At 23.9% G+C, this 19,190-nt stretch overlaps 3 protein-coding genes across 4 annotated transcripts in view; 1 reads left to right on the plus strand and 2 right to left on the minus strand.

Moving 5' to 3' along the window:
- LOC132919854 (acetyl-coenzyme A synthetase) overlaps positions 1–7,313 on the minus strand; it is a 32,253-nt gene extending 24,940 nt beyond the window's left edge. Inside the window, exons 1-2 of one of the 2 annotated variants that reach the window (XM_060981743.1) lie at positions 7,037–7,313; positions 6,797–6,965 (exon numbers count right to left, since the gene is read on the minus strand). The gene's annotated coding sequence lies outside the window, so the exon portion shown is untranslated. Of the gene's footprint in view, positions 1–6,796 lie in introns of both variants that reach the window. The other variant, XM_060981742.1, reaches the window with a different exon arrangement.
- A 1,311-nt stretch (positions 7,314–8,624) lies between these two features.
- On the minus strand, positions 8,625–13,556 carry LOC132921112 (glycine cleavage system H protein). The gene is made up of 6 exons (XM_060983953.1): positions 13,355–13,556; positions 13,140–13,289; positions 12,982–13,061; positions 10,225–10,288; positions 8,988–9,119; positions 8,625–8,928 (listed from the first exon to the last, which is right to left on the minus strand). Exons 2-6 carry the CDS (start codon positions 13,240–13,242, stop codon positions 8,831–8,833), a joined length of 477 nt encoding a protein of 158 aa, XP_060839936.1. The 5' UTR covers positions 13,243–13,289; positions 13,355–13,556; the 3' UTR covers positions 8,625–8,830.
- Positions 13,557–13,798: 242 nt separating this feature from the next.
- LOC132921111 (protein disulfide-isomerase TMX3) lies at positions 13,799–18,776 on the plus strand. Its single transcript, XM_060983951.1, has 12 exons — positions 13,799–14,185; positions 15,205–15,262; positions 15,346–15,385; positions 15,509–15,672; positions 15,756–15,942; positions 16,008–16,085; positions 16,923–16,989; positions 17,048–17,228; positions 17,522–17,575; positions 17,636–17,828; positions 17,980–18,175; positions 18,657–18,776. Exons 1-12 carry the CDS (start codon positions 14,137–14,139, stop codon positions 18,680–18,682), a joined length of 1,293 nt encoding a protein of 430 aa, XP_060839934.1. The 5' UTR covers positions 13,799–14,136; the 3' UTR covers positions 18,683–18,776.
- The last annotated feature ends 414 nt before the right edge of the window (positions 18,777–19,190 follow it).

The following is a 19,190-nucleotide window of genomic DNA, read 5'->3' on the forward strand; positions in this document are numbered from 1 at the left end:
TAAAGTTGAAACATTTTATTAGTAATAATATTAAAATGGGAAGATCAACAATTTTAAATGAGCTTTATTTTTTAATAAATATTACCTATTGGCTAATTATTCTACTACTAACAAAAATAAATAAATATATGAATTATGATTATTAATATTTTATTAATTGACTTTAAAATTGATGACTATATTTTCGAATATTCTAAATTCCCTACTCATATATGGTGTAAACATTCGAGTAGATTACAAAGAACTACAAATGCTTGTGAAGCTGTTCACTAAAAAACGTAATGCATATTTTTATTAAAAGAATATAAAATAACTATGAATAAAAGTATTGACTAATTTATAAAATAATTATTTTTTTTTTATTATTATTATTAATTATTATTATAAATCGTAAATTGTCTATACTTTTTTATATTACTGTAGTACATATTATTTAGTATACTTTATTTATAAGATTTATATTTATGCGTTCAAATAATCTATTATTTAGTATCGGTTTTTAAAAATTAATAAGACTTACAAAAAAAGTTATTCTGGAAAGCAATAGGCATCTATATACCTATTTTTTACCTTTTTGATCAGGACCTTAATGCTATTAAATAAAATTTGTATTGCAAATAGTACTTATACTTCGAATTTTTTTGGGTAGGATTATTAAAAATTAATAATGTCAGCTTCTTTACTCGATCTTCGAAAGTGGGTATGTATAGATAAGCAGTGACTCTTGACACAGTCATGACGTGTCCTGACATAAAAATTAAAATACATATTGATATTTTAGTAGGTACCCTACAAACTATGTAGTAATGATAATTCTCTAAATATTTTAGTGGTTCAATATTTACTTTGATTGCATAATAAGTGCAATTAATTGTTGTGAACTTCAGCACTTGTGTAATTATTTAAAAAAAATATTTATTGGTGAATTAAGTGAATTGTTTACTATAAACAATAACATTTCTAACTTGATTTATCATACGTTTATGACGAATTATATTTAAATAATTTGTAATTGATTATGCTTACTATAAATTAATACGTCGTCATCGTGTTACATAAATAAGGTACCTAATTTTAAATACCAATAGCGTGTATTTTTATTTTATTGACTATGTCTACTAATTATAAGTGCTGATATTCAAGTGTTAGAAATGTTATCTTATCATTAAAGCATGATCTATAAATAATATTATGTATATTCGAGAATAGATGGTGTCGTGTGTTGTCACAAATAACAGAAAATTGACAATTTTAAAATGCTTATAAAGTTATAATATAATATAATTTTAAAGTTAATTATCAAACTATCAAATTAAAAAGCAAAATTATAAATAAATAATATCATATAATAAAAGGTATAGGCGTATAGCAGTAAAAAATTTGGAATGACTTTAGTCTCTTTCACCATTTAAATATTTTTGATACCTACCTATAAAGTTGTGATTTGTGTTACACATAATTACGATCGAGTATTTGGTCCATCATGACGATTGCTATCATAATAATGTGACAATAATAATCTTGATATCTGCATGCTGTTAATGTGGTAATGAAACGTTAATATTAAAATGTGATATAATGCTGAAAAGTGAAAATAATTACGTTGTCCTTGTGTATATATTTAAAATCATAATATTGTCGTTTAATACCTTATCGTTTTTTACCTGGTGTTTTTTCCGTATCATTTTTACTGATTATTAAGTTTGATTATAGATAATTAAATTCACTCTGAACCAGAGTATAATGAATTATTCTGAACGTAAAATTTGCCTTACACATTTGTATAAGACGGATACAATACATGCAGAAATACACTCCTCTTAAACGAAAATTATAAAAATAAAATTACAGATAATTGATAGGTCGTTTTTATTTCATGTCCGAAATTAGGTAAGTATCTTATAATTTGTATCTATATCTTTTATCTTATTATAGATGTTTTTTTTAATTATTTAATTTTGAATGATTAAACATAATTTTAAATTATCAGTAAACCAGTGGCTGGTAACCTTTTTGGACTCTGGGGCCTCATTCAAAAATTAAAAAAGTTTCACAAGCTGTGTCGGACAAAAATTAAAAATTTCTAACCTTATTTTAAAAATTTTTAATTTATTAATTTTCATTATTGGATATTGTTTGCTATTTTTTCATATCAAAATAACTTATGTACGCCTTAACAGTTAACACGCAGTGGAGGTGGTCTGTTAAGCGTGTTTGGTGTTGGTTTTTAATTTTTTTTATAAGAGAAAAGGCCAGTTTACACATATATGTAGATCCAAACATAAAATAATATATATTTTGCAACTATGTTTTTAATTTTTTTAAATTATGAAGCAAGTTTAGCATAAAAAAAAGGTAAAGCCAATTGTTTGAATGCATTTTTTAGAACATCTTGGGACTAAAAATCTATAATTTTCACTTAAAACTCAACAGGAACGTTTTCAACATCAATATTACATTGATTGACGAGTAATTGAAAATATTATGAACATTGATTAAAATCTTGAAAGCGATTATTAAAATCGTATTGAAGTGTCAAAATAGATTCAAAAAATTCAACCGATGAAAATTAAAATGTTGACAATTCAAAAAATTGTTTACAAGCTGCAGGAAATATGATAATTCATTTTTTTTTAAGATAAAACCGTAAACATTTTAACTTTATATTTCGAATGACTTAATATGAGACCACATATCAGAAATAAGTTTATTTTTACTTTGTAGTTTTATATTAATTTTATTGGTGTACTTCAATATATCAACAACAAACGACCGTTCAGAAATCCAAACTTCATTTTTAAGAATGAAAGCATCTTCTCTATTTTCTTCCGAAAAATCGTAAATCTTTTGACGTAATATATTACCCAGACGCATTAAATTATCATTTATAGATATAAAATGTATAGAATATAGATTTAAGGAAATATCAAAAATATTAAATTTAATTATAATTTTGGAGTGGACTGCTGCAACCATAGTTGCTGACTACTGAAGTTCTCTACAGTAATAAGTAATAAGTATGGAATTTCTAGTTGAAAGGCATAAAATTCAATTTTTTTATGCAATTAAGTTTTTTTAATTTTCAAAATTACCATTTTGTTTATCATATTTTTTAAAACAATTAAAAATAATAACTAAAATTGAATAAAATATACAACCAAGTTAGAGAAAATTATATTTTTGAATTTCTAAGAATAATAGTTAGTTTGCTAGGTAAATGTTTTAAATGTTTAACCAAATAGGTCAAAACAAAAAAGTTATACTTAGTTAAAGACGATAGTACTATATGTATGACACAGATAGCTATAAAGAAAGAGCACCAATGAATAGTTTTAGTAATCATTTACAAAATTGCTATATGCGTAAGCATTTTTATTATAAATTGCATATATAACAAAAGATTACACATTACAACCCATTTCGTAATTTTAGGTACACTTCACGATAATTAAAATACTCAAAAATAAATAAGTAACCAGTTTCGTTGTTCAGTCTTCAGTATACGATAAGATACAGCTATTGCTATTTCTATTCAAATAAAAACGTTGATTAAGTAGGTATGTATATAACTGTATAAGTATTGCAGGCTGAAATGGATATATTATTATTGAAATGCGAAAATACTGGTTATCAAAAATTGAATTTTTTTAATCCTAACTGATGACTGAAAGTTTCACTAACAATTATATATTCACAAATTGTCATGAAAAAAATCAGTATTCCAATCGAAATTGATTATAACATGCAATTCGTATTTTGTTATAGGTGACATATCAATTATTCTAAGAAATTCAAAAACATAATTTGCTCTAACTTGGTCGATTTGTACTCAATTTAAATATTTCTTTTTTTTAACTGTTTTAAAAATATGATCAACAAAATGGCTATCTAGAAAATTTCAAAAACTTATTGCATAAAAGAGTGTTATAATAATTGTGAGTGTAATAATTTTAAAATCGAATCTTATGCCATTCAATCAGAATTTCCATACTTATTATTGAAAAATAAAAAGCATTTAAATATATTAATTTTCCACGGAGATTGATAAATTGGGTCCCGGAAAAAAGGTATTATAGGTTAGTTGAGTTCCGAAAAAAAAAAAAATTAAAATATATGTGGTTTTTATAATATCATGTTCTAATTAATAAGTCATATATGGTATAAATAATTAAAAATTGAGTCCTGGAAAAAAAATGTTAGTATGTATAAATATCATTTTTTAGGTAAAAAACTTAAATGATAAACATTTAACAAATTCTAATCTAACAATATTATTAGTATAAGAGTATTTTATTATTTGTTCCCTTAAGTGTATTTCTTTACTGAGCGTAATTTTATTTTTTTTTATTGTACTTTGTAATTTAATGTGTCTCAGAGTCTCAGACTGTACATGTAATAGTTCATCCATAACACAGAATTATTCAAAAGTAAATTATATAAATACAAAATATTAAAATTTAATTTTTTAATATTTTAGACCTAGTTGCGCCAATAGTTTATAGCTGGGACCCAACTTACCTACTACCTTTTTATGCCCGGAACTCAACTTACCGCTTTCAAAATGAACACAAATTATCGCGGACCCAATTTACCTAGCCCCGATTAAAGGTGATACGACTGATACGAGAATTTTTGAACACGCATTGTTCACTTTTAAAAACAAAACTAAACAAATAGAACATAATATTATTCTTTTTCTAAGTACCTAGTAATTTAATTAATAAATTAAAGATTTATCATACAAATAAATAAATAATTGTTTAATAATTATGATTTAATTTATATTTCATAGTTTAAATGTATTTACTTATAACGTTATAAGTTTATAACTAATTAATTATTATTTACTGTATTATAAGAATTAAAAGTATGAAGTTTCTAAACTAATTTTATGGCAATGAAAAATTAAAATTATGTCTATCTATATATCTGTAAATACTTGATCAAGGACCCAAAACAGGTTTTAATTTTTATGGTTCAATATGTCTCCCTATTTACTAACGTTATTAATTTATAATATACTTTTATACGTTTATATTATAATATACGGCCATACGGGTTTAAAGTTTAAACCCGTTTTTACACTGGAATACTGGATTAAACCATTTAATCATCAATGATATTGTAATAGTTAACTCGTGTATTATATGTTTATATCTGTCATCTATGGCTGTTTTATACACACACACATATACATATATATATATGTATATGTGTGGTTTTATAAACGACAATATTTAGTATTTAGACCATACGATTTAAGCCCTAAGGTTCCAATTCATAGATGTTGGTTAAATAATTCAATAAATTATTAGTATTAAGTCCAGATTCAAATTCAAATTTAAAAAAAAAATATAAAATATGGAAAGAAAAATTACTTAATACTTAATAGTTATTAATATTATTATAATTAATTAGTTAACATTTTCATACATTTTGTTTTATTATTGACTATTGTCGCTATGATTAATATCTACATTTAAAAAAATATCAAAAGTATATTTAAAAAAATATAATTGATATTTACATATTATTTCTTAAAGTGAATTAATTTAAATACAATAGGACATAGGTATATTATAACAAAAATAATAAATAAATAAATTTAATTATAACTGAATATTATTTTGAATTGTGTATTGTTAAAAATGTATGCCAACACCAAGTTTTATAAAAATTGATTTGAGATTTCTATATCAAAAAACGATTTTTTAAAAATGTGGACGTATCCGGTTATTGCACAGGGACCTTCAAATGATTTAAAATAATTATTTATTTTGTAAACAAGGGCATCTTTGTATGCAATGATTCTGTGTATTAAGTAATCTATTTAATATTTTTCAGGAGTTCAGTAGCTCTTAAAATTATAAATTATTAGTAATTAGTTATTAATATGTTTTATATGATTTCTGTTTTTTTCAATATCTAATACTCATATTTTGAAAAGTATTAACTTTTTTTTAAATAAAATGTATACATGATTTTAGTGTTTTGATCCTATTTCACTCTGCATTTGTTGGTTAGTGAACTTATTTCTTTTAGTACATCTATATTCTATACCTAACAATTGATTACATTTTATTTTTAAATGGAATTAATGGAAACCTTAAAGCACCCTATGGCCCATGCACAAACTCGTTTAGCTATCCATCCTATGAACATATTTGTAATTAAGTTAATAGAATTAAAGCAGAACTAAACATTGCGCATACACAAACCGACAAACCACACAAACTTGCAAGCTTACATCAGTTACATCGTAATAGTTTAGACATTTAATGACAGACTGTCGCCTCATTAGATCGAAAAATCAAAAAAGTTGATTATTTCATGTTGCCCCTATAACTGAATCGTCCTTCAGTTTTTACTGTTTTCAGCAGACAGCATTATATATGTTAGAAAACCTGAATGCTTAGAACTGATTAAATAAAATACGTAGAACGAAATACGAATAATAAAACGGATCGTGTGTGACGACTTAATAATAGGTACCTACCTACATAATGTTCAACTTTAATATGTATTTTAAGTTTAAATAAGTGAAATATCAAGTAGGTACCTATATATGCTAAAGTGGGCCACAAATTTCACATCATACCTCTTGCAGTCTTGCCTCTTCACTCCTTCGTCTAAATCTAAACTTAAAATTCTTACAAATAAAAAAATATAAAACATGATTATTAAATGAACTGATCTACCTATAGGCTATAGGCACTCGTATAATTTTATACGCAAAACACTTAAAAGCAAAATGGAAAACGATTATAATATGAATAATATTATGAATACCACTCACCTAATTATCGGAAAGTTGAACGTGAAATAACTCAACTATCGAGTGTCCGTGAACGACAGTAATGAAAGAAAGACAACTTTAGGTACTATTTAACCTTCCGGCTTCTTCGGAGGTCAGGTTTTTCTCGTAGTAATAAATCGTCACCGAAGTTTGAGTATTCGTCGATGGTCTGGAATGTTATATTATATTATGTTCTGTAGTCTGTTTTGATTTTACCAAGTCACATTATTTGAATCATACAGGTAGAACAGCGAGTCTGTATTTTATGCATTCATAACCAGGTTTTACTACCTATTACACATACGAGTATATTATAATATATGTAGGTATAGTAATTTAGATGTTTCTTCATTCGCGTAATACGTGCGAGTACACATTTGTCATTCATTATTACTTTATATTGTTGTGCACGAAAACGCAAATCCACATTAAGATTTACATTAATCGTTCATTTTTAATAATTTTATGTAAACAATTATGTAGGAGCAAGAGTATTTTTTATGTATGAAAAACGCATGTAACAGAATTATTTTTAAGTTCCTATCTAGTATCTATTGCTGCTATATGTTATTTAACGAACACATCAGCATAAAATGTATTACCTATTACGCTTAGTAGTTAGTATGCAGTCAATTCGTGACTTGTTGATATTGTGATAGGCAATATGAATATTGAATAGCTACTTCATACTTGGTACTTGGTAGTTGGTACTCCTCTACCATTGTAAATTTGTAATGTACATCCGGCGGCAAGGGACCAATAAATTAGATACGATTAATATTGGTTTAATCGCCATAACATTCTAACCTATAGAGTATAGATAGTGATTAATGGATATAATTAACCGAAACTATACACATAATTTAAAGACGTTACATTTAAATAGCTAAAATATTTTTTAAAAAATTGCTACATAATAAAGAGATATTTAAATTTTCAAATAGTATTCAGACGGGGTACAGTATTTTTAAGCCCTAATCAGTAATCTTTATCTAAGTCATAAGACCTTTCCTAATAAGACAAGTAATTATGAAAGATTAGTAGGTATTAATTCAATTAGATTTGACAATGCAATTCCAAGATATAATAAAAAACATATCAACCATGTTTTATGGGGTTAGAGATTAAAATATTTTATTAACATAAAAATAATTCCATTCTACTCGTCTTGACAAAACTTAAATAAACCATTCATGGTTTGATCGTTATTTTATAATTACGAGTAATATAAAATACAATACCATAATAGAGTAATATTTAATATGTACTTTATTATCTATGATAGTTAGGATTTATAATTCCTTAGTTATACCTATATATTATCATGATAAATTATATTATAAATAATAAGTCATTAAAAACTTATTTTAAGAAGTAACAGTTTCAAAAAAGTTTTAATTTTATAATAATGTATATTTACCGTACAGAATTTGAGTTATCTTTAATAAATAAGAAAAAATATTGATATACACATTTTATATTTCAAATGGTAATCTCCAATAATACTTTAGTATTTGTACACAAATTTATATTTACCATTAAACAAATTTCACATAGTTATCACAAGATTTTTCACAAATTAGTTTAGAGTATTACCTGTAGAGTGTAGACACAACACACAATTAAAAAATGCATTAACATTATGGTTTATTTTAAGTTATCAAAATTATATTGTGTCTTGTGTGTACAGAGCAATAAATTATGACCGATGATTTTACAATATTTAAAACATAATATCTAATCTAAATAGTTTAGGTCATAACAATATGTATAACAATTTGTGATTAATACATTTTTTTATTGAATAAAATTTTTAAAAACAAGTTAATATGTATTTAATATATAAGTTTATTTAGATAAATGCATACAACTTAAGTAAATTATTAACAAAGTTTAAATAAGAAAATAAAAAAAAATATACAGAAGTCACCTATACTTGGGATACTTGTTAAACATACAGTAATAATCAATGTAAAACAATATTCTATATTTAGTAAATTTTGTCTAACAGATCATAAATTACTTATTTTAGAATTAACTGTGATCCTGTTTAATAAATTCAGCATATTGTTCTTCATTCATTAAATTCGGTATTTCTTCCAGAGATGATAGTTCTAATTTGAAAAGCCATCCTATAAATTAAATGATTAAAATTATAAAATTTAATAGAACATTCAATAATATATTATACCATTTTCATAACAAGATTGATTTATTAATGCTGGTTTTGATTCCACCTGAGAATTTATTTCAACTACTTTGCCAGATGCAGGACTGTACAGTTCACTTGCAGCTTTTACGCTCTCTAATGCACCACATTCATCTATAAAAATATTCTTTTTAATATACTTAAGTACAAATTTTAAATTATGCAAAAAAAAAAATTGACATCAAAAGTATTAATAGAATTGGAAGATGGAGACAATACATATTATATGAGTTGATTTATAAGGCAATAGGAACTAATAATTTAAGCAACCTTGGTTCCCCTCAAGGATAGGTAACTTTTTTTTAAAAATATTAAATTTTAAAGATTTTTATGATAATGTGTATTATTATGGCCAACATTTATATGCATTTGCATATATTTACTGATTGGTTTAAAAATAGCTAATTCACACCAAAATCTGTTTCATGGCCTAATGATTCTGTATACAACATTTTTGCATATTTTAGAGTTTTTGCATTTTTAAGGCATATTTTATGATTTTGTGCATTTTTAAAGCATATTTAGGATTTCATAATTTTTTAAAACATTTTTAACTTGATGAATCGAGAATTTTCACAAAATAATAATTGTTCAAGGATTTTAAATATCAGAATGCAGTGAGGGAGCTGATAATAAAATAGGTATACAATATATGCGTTTTTAGATAAAATATTAATTTTTTTTCGCTCTTAAGTAGTCATAGTTCAAGTTGTTTATTAAAATTTAAAAACCAAAATCAAGGCCACTTTTATTATAAACAATTTAAATCATTTACAGTATAATATATAAAATATAAGAAATAATTTAATTAAAAATACAATTTTACACTATATTATTATTATTTTTATTTTTTTGAGCATAACTGTAAACATACTTAATAGGTTTTTAAGGCACAAAGTACAATTATCAGCTCTATTTATTATGAATCTTACTCACAAATATTTTTGTAAAGAAAATATTAAAAAAAGGTCATTTAAAAAAGTATTTTTTATTTTACATTAAGGTATACACAATCTGCACTTATTAGTTACTAGCACAATAAGTATAAGTGATGATAGAAAGAAATATTTATATACTTATTTGAAGAAGCCACTTATTAGTGAAATTTGACTGATTTTAATAATACAAATAAAACCAAAATAGATAAAATAGTGAGGGAATCACTTATTTTCACCTCATTTAAGAGTAGCAATTGATATAACATTTAATATCTATATACCTTTTATTTTTACTTCTGTTCCAACAGCAGGTAGCTCAGCATAAACTACATCACCTAAAGCATCCTATAATAGAATAAAAATAATTAGTTAATGTCTATAATGTAATATAATATAAATATAATATCAATTTTTTAGGATTATTAACTATTAAGTATTCATACAGTGTATAAAATAAGAAAAACAAATAACATTTTAATGTGTTAACTATCTCAATAACATGTAATTATAGTAAATTAAAAATATGAATACTTATAATATATTCCATTGTCATATTTTATAACACTGTATAAAAATCAAGTATTGGAAGTATTATATAACATCATTATTCATAATAATAGTTTTTTTTTAAGGGTGTTCAATACTGACCATTTTTATATTTGTCCAACATATAAAACATAGAAATTTAGATATGTTTTTGTCAAACATACCAATTGATCTAATAAAATAATAAGATATCTGAAAACAGATTTAAATTGATCATTAAGTTTACTTGAGATTGACAATTTTTAAATTTATTATTTTTAATTAAAAAAAGAAGAAGAAATTAAAAATCAATAATTTCAACTTTTGAAGAAGTTATGATCAAAAAATCAAAAATGTGGCAAAGTTGATCTCAAGTAGACTAAACAATATATTTAAATCGGTTTTTAGATTTCTTATCGCTTCACTAGTTCAATCGATATGTTCGATAAAGAACACGTCTAAATTTCTATGTTCCTCGTGTGTGGGACAAAGACCGAAACAGTCAGTATTATTTATGCAATAAAAATAAAATAAAATATTTTAAAGTATAATTTTTAACATGAAAATAATATAATATTTAATTAAAAATAATAATCACTAATCAGTATATGTAGATAACTAACTAAATATTATGAATTATATTTCTAAATATATAGTTTTAATAGATTTATATTCACAGAAATTCTTTAATAATAAAAGTTATGAAAACAAAAATACATTCCTATAGGGTTTTGAATAAAATGTTTTTAACGACAAACACTAAAAAAATGGCATGAATATAGACATAATAAAATAGCAGTGTTGGGTAGTAACATAAAGGTAATTGTGTTATTTATTATTGAAATAATACAAAAGTAGATAACTACATTAATTATTTAATAAGTAATTTTAACTAAAAAACTAATTACATTAAAATTTTATCAATTATAAACAAAATATTCTTTTTTAATTGATTTGAAAGCAATGTTTGGGCATAATAAAACAAAAATTAACAAAATTTAATACTCTTTTAAGCAGTGCCAGCGCTAGGGGAGGACAAATGGGATAAATGTCCAGGGTCCCGCGATTTTTAATTCTCATCTTAATACTGTGAGACACATTGACATTTTACATAACTACAATTTAAATTAACAAATTATAAGTCTATAAATGTATTATTCTATACTACACATCTCACATGTATAATATTAGAATGGGCTACTCTGGGATACCTAATGGCCAATACCTTGTCCAGGACCCCGCAATACCTAGCACTGGCACTGCTTTTAAGTGAATAAAAAATAAAAAATGGTTTACAAATGACAGAACTGTATCTTTTGGTAACTTTCATGATAGGCTGGCGGCAGCTCACTTTAAATAAAAATTGTTTCTCTCTTCTAAAATCTAACACAGTGCTTCTTTCAAGCAAAGTATTAATTCAGATTATTTGAACCAAATAAATCATGAATAGGTAAAAACAACTTTGAAGACTCATTATTAAATAAAATAAAGTTAAATGAAAATATGCATAAATTATTTGTTTTAATTTTTGTCATTTTTAGTTTTAAATACTTAGAAACTATATCATTTAAAGTAAATAGCAAAAGAAACATCATTGTAACTATACTTTGTCCAACAAGAGAAAGCGCCGTGGCCCAACAACAGTTGGTTCCTCTATGTATCCCTACACAACACGTAGACACCCACCTAATGCGATCAATTCTACTGATTATCACACAGGGATGCTCAGAATCGATATGTTTTCTAACTATTTACTTTTGAATACAAAAGTAATGCAACACTATTATTTTTGTATTTTGGTAATAAAAAGTAATCTAGTTACCTTTAAATTTTCTAACTTAATTACTTTTTAAAAGTAACTTATTCAACACTAGTTATTATATCCACGAGTAGGAATTATATTATACAATTATAATGTAATCTTAACAATTTTTGTACCACTAGTTACTAATCACTCTGTATTCGTTATTAAGTATATCTACCAATTAATTTAATTAAAATACTAATAAACATACCAATTTTTATAGATAAATTCAAAAGAAAAATATGTAATAATTGATGAAATTTAATTTTAAAAAGGAAAAAATTAATCTAGTTATTGATAACCTCTACGTTTTGAACTTTCAACACTTCTATTATTTTAATTTGTGTTATACAACACAAAGAATTACTATACAATGAATATTTTTAAACAGAATTACATTTTTTTATTTAGAAGGAATGAAGTATTTGGACGACTAAATAGAATTAAATAAAAAATTCCAAATCATTTGTTCAGTTTTTTTTTTTTTTAATTTTGAAAATTATTTTTAAGCTTGGAAGTGAAAAATTAATTTTAATAAACTATATTATTTAAAATATTTTAATATTTTTTAACCCAAAAACATTTTTTGTCATATTCAATAAGTTTAGTAAGAAAACATCAACTAATTACTGATTACTGTATAATTGTATTAAGGTTTTAAATAAATTACTTAAATATTTATAAAATTTATCATCTTTTGTATAGTTACTTGAGCATAATCTGAAATTCCTATAGTACCAATATTATCTTTCACATCAATCCATTCATGTTTGTCAGTATAATAACGATCTAAAAACAATGGTTTTAGGTAAGCATTCATTATTAAAATAAAAATTTACTGAAATATATAAACTAAAGGCATATTACCTTTAACTTGAGAAGTAGAAAAACGCAAGACACTCGCCGATAACCTTTGAGCATGATTTGCATTTCTCCAGATTTGATTAGTTACTTTAATAATTCTAATCATTTTTGTAGAAAATATTTTTTAAATTTAAATAAAGCGGCTCAATTTTGCTAAAAGAAATTAAATATAGGAATAATGAATTATGAATGTGACATTAGTTGTAATTTGTACACACTAAAGTTTAAAGTAGTGAACTCCTAAACTGAACGGGTGCTTGTGTAATGTGTAATACTCATACTGTAATACTTCTTTTTAAAGTCTGAAAACCCGGTGGCCGGTATCCTTATCACAGTTTAATCAACTTATATATAACAATATAACCCACGACCTTAGATTATTATTTTTTAGCACAGTCGCACAACAACGCAGAACAATAATAGTAATTATTATTACAATTAATAACCTCAGGTTGGTGCGCGGGTTTGTTCCTTGTAAATCGGAGGTTCAGATCAGCTGCTGCTGCTGATCATTTTTACATTGTTCTATACTTTTACCGTGGTATGAAAATTAACTGTACACAGTCGTCAGTTTGTAGCATAAAGAGACTCTATGGTCTATGGACTATGGTGATAATGTGATAAGTGTGTAAGTGATTATTATCACTATTAAACATAAACACTATATTCTACCAAGTTGTACTTTTCCGCTTTCCACATAATAATAATTAAGTCAATAATCAGCAGTGGTCTGTTATGTAATTATGTAACAAGATTACTTACAGACTACACTCTACAGTTCAGTTTTAAACTATTCTACTGATGCATAAATATTATAATATAATTTATATAATTTGAGAAATGTGTGTAATCAGTAAAATGTCTATCAAATGCAATTGATTTTCAAATAATATACTAAACAACATTTAGTTTTGAGCTAATTGTCTTAAGTAGTATAATAGCATAATATATAATACATTTATATACATTTTTTTAAAAGAGAAAATATATAGTACAAACCATGTTGATCTCTAATATATTAACTGCAATTTATTCTCTGGTTTTTATCGGTAAGTGTTACTTGTGTATGTTATGTACTAATTTATATAAATAAAATGTGAAACAATATATACAAGTTTGAACTTAATTAAGATATATATTATATTTATAATTTCTAACCTAATTCATAAGTTTACAAAGTTCTTACATCTTAAAAATGATTTTAGTTTCTTAAACAAAACCTGCTATAGTTTTTATGAACCATTATGTTTTGATTATTTTTCAAAAGAAAACATAAAAAAATAATCATACATTGTTTTTTTCATTTAAAATCATAATAGCAAAGAAATATATTTTCAATTAAATGTGTATTACTAATTTACATATGTGTTTATGTTTTTCCAACCTAGTTTAGACTATTATATTGAACAACATTAATAAAAATCAAAGAAAGTTGTAATATTATCAAATATTAAAAAAAAATTAAATACCTATAAACTATTTTAAATATATTATAAAGATAGATGACAAATATTTCTAAAAATGTTTGTTAAACTTTTGCCCATAGTTGAAACTTGATATTAGTTTATTAATCAATAAATCCTCATGATTTAATTTATCTATGTAAGAAACATTTACCATTTTATAAATCTATAAACTTATTTAACACTTTAATGAATATATCACAAGCTTTTAGCTTACCAGAAGGGGCAGGGAGTTGCAAATATTACAAATTATAAATTATATTATTTATTTATTTTAGTCTATAAATATTATAAGACATTTTTTATATTCTATGTACAAAAAGGAAAAATAATTTGCAAAAAAAATAAATATTAAATATCTATAACAATTAAACAGTATAAATTGTTGAAGTACTACAAAATTTCTTCATTATCCTATATGTTTTTAACAGACAACAGTTGTTCCTATCCTTCAAATGTTAAATATTACCTAGTTAAACTAATTAGTAATTGTAGTATCTGAAAAAAAAACTTTTAAAGAATAAGGATCTGATTATGTGTCAGTGTTGCTTAAGCACTCAATATTGTTTAAATTACTAATATTTAGAATTATTACAATGTTTTAGTATCTGTTATTCTACTAAAAGACGTTCATTCATCAAGAGTATTGGAACTTAGCGATGGGTAATTAGTATTTAATAATTATTATATACTATATTGTGTACTGATTTGTATTAAACAATTTATAATTTTTTTTTTTTTTTTAGGTTTATTGAAATGAAAAATGATGGGCATTGGTTTATACTGGTATAATCATGAAAAATTTATTAATTAATTATAAAATTATTATTGAATATAATTTAATCAATAATATTTACTTTTAAGTTATAACCTATAACTATTAAAATTGTATTAATTTTTTGTTTTAAGTTTTATGCTCCATGGTGTGGTCATTGTAAGAAATTAGAACCTATTTGGCGTCATGTCGCTCAAGCATTACACCACTCTGATATAAGAGTTGGAAAAATAGATTGTACCAGATATAAAAGAGTAGTTTCAGAGTTTGGATTGACAGGGTATCCTACAATAATGTTGTATGTTATCAATTTATCTGTTACTGTCATTATATATTTCAGTATTTATGATATTAATAATTATATTTTATATTTTCTTTTAGCTTTAGAGATAGAGAAGGTGAATTTAAATTTAATAGCGAACGATCTACAGAAGAAATGGTTCATTTTGCAAAGAGATTGGCTCGTCCTCCCGTTCAAGAGGTTACTGATAGTAAAGACATTGAAATGCTCAAACAAACTAATAAAAACTTCTTTATGTTTATTGGAAAAAGTGTTGGCCATACTTGGGTACTTGATAATTTTATATTTGGAGTAAAATATAAATTTTCATAAATAGTGTATTATTTTCCCAGGACCTCTTTTATGATTTGGCAAAACAGTATCAAGCGCATTCTTATTTTTATATTACTCCTGAAATAACTGGAAAACAGGTATCCATCAATTGATTAATAATATTTAATTTTTTAGCTGTTGACATTATACAGTGTCCCTTGAGGATTTATCCATTGCGATATATTTTGAAATAATGGAGATATCGTAATTCTGGTTTTTTATTGAGATTTACAAGGACAAGAACTACATGTATTTCATGTTTTAATTTATTTTAATGTTTTGGTAAAAAAGTTTTAAAAAAATATTTTTTTATTTAATTAATTAATTAATTTTTTTCAAAAAAATTGAAGATAGCCATTTGTAGAGTCCATTTTTCTGAAAATATTGACGTTTCAACATTTTAATTTCATTAATCTCCTGATTTTCAATATTTTTTCTAGTTTCGAGAAAAACACTGAAAGCGTTTGCCGGCTGTATGAGCTGTACGTAGGCCACACGTTTGTTACAATGATACCACTATTGTATTAAATAATTTACAGTTTTTTTAGTAAGAATATTAAAAATTGGGAAATTAATGAAATTAAAATGTTAAAATGTCATTTTCAAAAAATGAAATCTTTAATGTTTTTGAAGATAATTAATTAAAAAAAAAATTTTTTTAACTTTTTTACAAAACATTAATATAAATTAAAACATAAAGTACATGCAATTCTTGTCCCTGTTAAAAAACCAGAATTATGATATCTCTATTATTTCAGGAGATATCGCAATAGGTAAATTCTCATGGGACACCTTGTATACATTAGAAATATATGATAAAATCATGAAGGGCTATTAATTATTATAATGTAAAAAAATTTAAAATATTGTATATAATTAATATTATATTCTACCTTGTATAAATAATATTATATATTTTATATACTTATTTATAGCATTTTGTTTTTGGAGAAACTCCTGCGGTTGTTGTGTATAAAGAGGAACAACACTACTCCTTCAATGGTAAATGAGTTATGATTAAACATTGGAAAAGTTCTTATTATGTTATAATTAATATTAGCTGAAGAATGGGATATGGACTTCAATACAAGCTTAACACAGTGGATAAACACAGAGAGATTTGATACTTTTGTAAAAGTAACTCGATCAAATATTCATCATATGTTGGAGACCAACAAGTATTTAGTTTTAGCATTAGTGGAAGAGAATAAAATTGAAAAGTTACCTCCGCACCATTCAGAGTAAGTAATGTTTAAAATATTGGCAATTGGCTATATTCAAATTAAGTTTACATCTATAAAAATCCTAATTCCTAACATTGTTTTCCAATATTTGATGCAAAATATATCTGAGTTGATTTATACTAGGATTTTAATGTTATAGCATAAAAATATTTGTTTTAGTGTACTGTATTTGAGTATTTATATTTTAAAATTGAAAAAATAAAATAAATAATCAAATAAGTATTTATCTTAATTTATTAAAAATATTAAACCATAAAACTTAAAATAAATTAATCGAGTATCTTTTTTAGGTTTCTTCAAATGGTAGAATCAGTTATTGTTAAAAATAGAGAACGTTTTCATAGGTAAAATATTATATAAATGTATTCAAGATAAATTTAGTTAAATAAATCATTACCTTTTAGGGACTTTCAATTTGGATGGATTGGTTCACCAGAATTCGCCAATTCTATTATCTCATCAGACGTATCCTTGCCATCATTAATCATTTACAATTCATCTACTAGACATCATCATTTTCCAGAAGAAAAACCACATGAACTATCACCAGAATCGATTACTTTATTTCTAGAAGCTGTTAGAAATCAATCAGTAAAGGTAATATAAGAACCAATATTATGCAAATTATGATATAAATAATATTATTTATACGTTAGTATGGTAATTATTAATTATTTATACTTTGATGCAAAATATGAATACAATAAATTTAATATTTAAATAATCAATGAATTATGTTTTTGAATAGGCTTATGGAGGAAGTGGTGTATTTATACAAATGTATAGAATGTATTATGAGACAAAGAAGTCCTTAGTAAATATTTGGGTCAGTAATCCTGCAGTTGCTAGTGTTTTATTTGGATTACCTATAGGCTTCCTGCTATTGATATGCTATTCTACATGTTGCACAGACATTATGGATGCTAGTGACGATGATGAAGATGGTATGTATAAAAAATAATGACTTATTAAAATTATTTTATTAACTTAAAAACAATTTAATTTTTAATAATTTTCTTTCTTTTGTTATTTATAATTGTTGATCTATTTTGATTTATTTATAATAATAATAATTTATTATTTTGTTTTTCCTCTTTATTCATGATATTTTTTTTTTAAATAATATTTATTTAGTATTTTTGTCATAATTTCTGAAAACATTTATACTGAATTAATTTATATTTTGTTCTTAAGATTAAGTATGTCAGCTGCTAACCCATTGGCTGTATTAAATGTTGTTTTTAATTATCTTACAAATGCATACATTTTTGTATCATATTAAAATTTATTTATGTCTTGTTTTTGTATATATGTGTTGTTGGAGAATTAATAAATATTATTATTAAAATGATAGTATGATACATTTGCTTTCATTATGTTTATGTACTGTTATAAGTTTAATTAACTTCATTTTTCATTTTTCAGATGTACATCATGAGAAGAAAGAATAAGGTACTCATTCAAATATTCAGACATATTAATTTATTAACAGCTGTTAAGATGTTGAACAAATATTTAAAAATAAAATAAATAACACATAAAATAACTATTTATATACATATTATTCATGTTTATATATGTACACATACAAAATTATTCAAATATTAATTTAATAAAATACCTAAGATTACATTGAATTCCAATATAAAAATCCTACCATATTATAATATAGTATATACATTAATCCTTTTGGCTATTTTACTATTTAATCAATATTATACAATATACTATGATCTACTGCAAATAATTTAATTAATAAATTAGATAATGAATTTAATATTTTCCAATTTGTAAAACTTTGAATGAATGTTGAATTTTATTTTAATTATGATTTTCACAAATAATTGTGACCACACACACTCACATTTTATTACTGTAGCTTATTTACTAATATAAATTCTAACCTTAAGTTTTGCTATAAAATATATTACTATTATGCTTAATTTATATTACATTATC

Source organism: Rhopalosiphum padi, chromosome 2 (assembly GCF_020882245.1).
Source record: "Rhopalosiphum padi isolate XX-2018 chromosome 2, ASM2088224v1, whole genome shotgun sequence".
Classification (NCBI taxonomy): Eukaryota; Metazoa; Arthropoda; class Insecta; order Hemiptera; family Aphididae; genus Rhopalosiphum; species Rhopalosiphum padi.

Bases quoted from the DNA above. Each gene is read 5' to 3' on its own strand.
- LOC132921112 (XM_060983953.1), bottom strand. From the start codon at position 13,242: ATGATTAGAATTATTAAAGTAACTAATCAAATCTGGAGAAATGCAAAT. The intron at 10,289-12,981 runs GTAACTATACAA...ATTCTATTATAG, and splicing joins GAATTTCAGATTATGCTCAA to GATGCTTTAGGTGATGTAGT. The intron at 8,929-8,987 runs GTATAATATATT...TTTAATTTATAG, and splicing joins TCAATCTTGTTATGAAAATG to GATGGCTTTTCAAATTAGAA.
- LOC132921111 (XM_060983951.1), top strand. From the start codon at position 14,137: ATGTTGATCTCTAATATATTAACTGCAATTTATTCTCTGGTTTTTATC. The intron at 15,943-16,007 runs GTACTTGATAAT...TTATTTTCCCAG, and splicing joins AAAGTGTTGGCCATACTTGG to GACCTCTTTTATGATTTGGC. The intron at 17,829-17,979 runs GTAATATAAGAA...GTTTTTGAATAG, and splicing joins TTAGAAATCAATCAGTAAAG to GCTTATGGAGGAAGTGGTGT.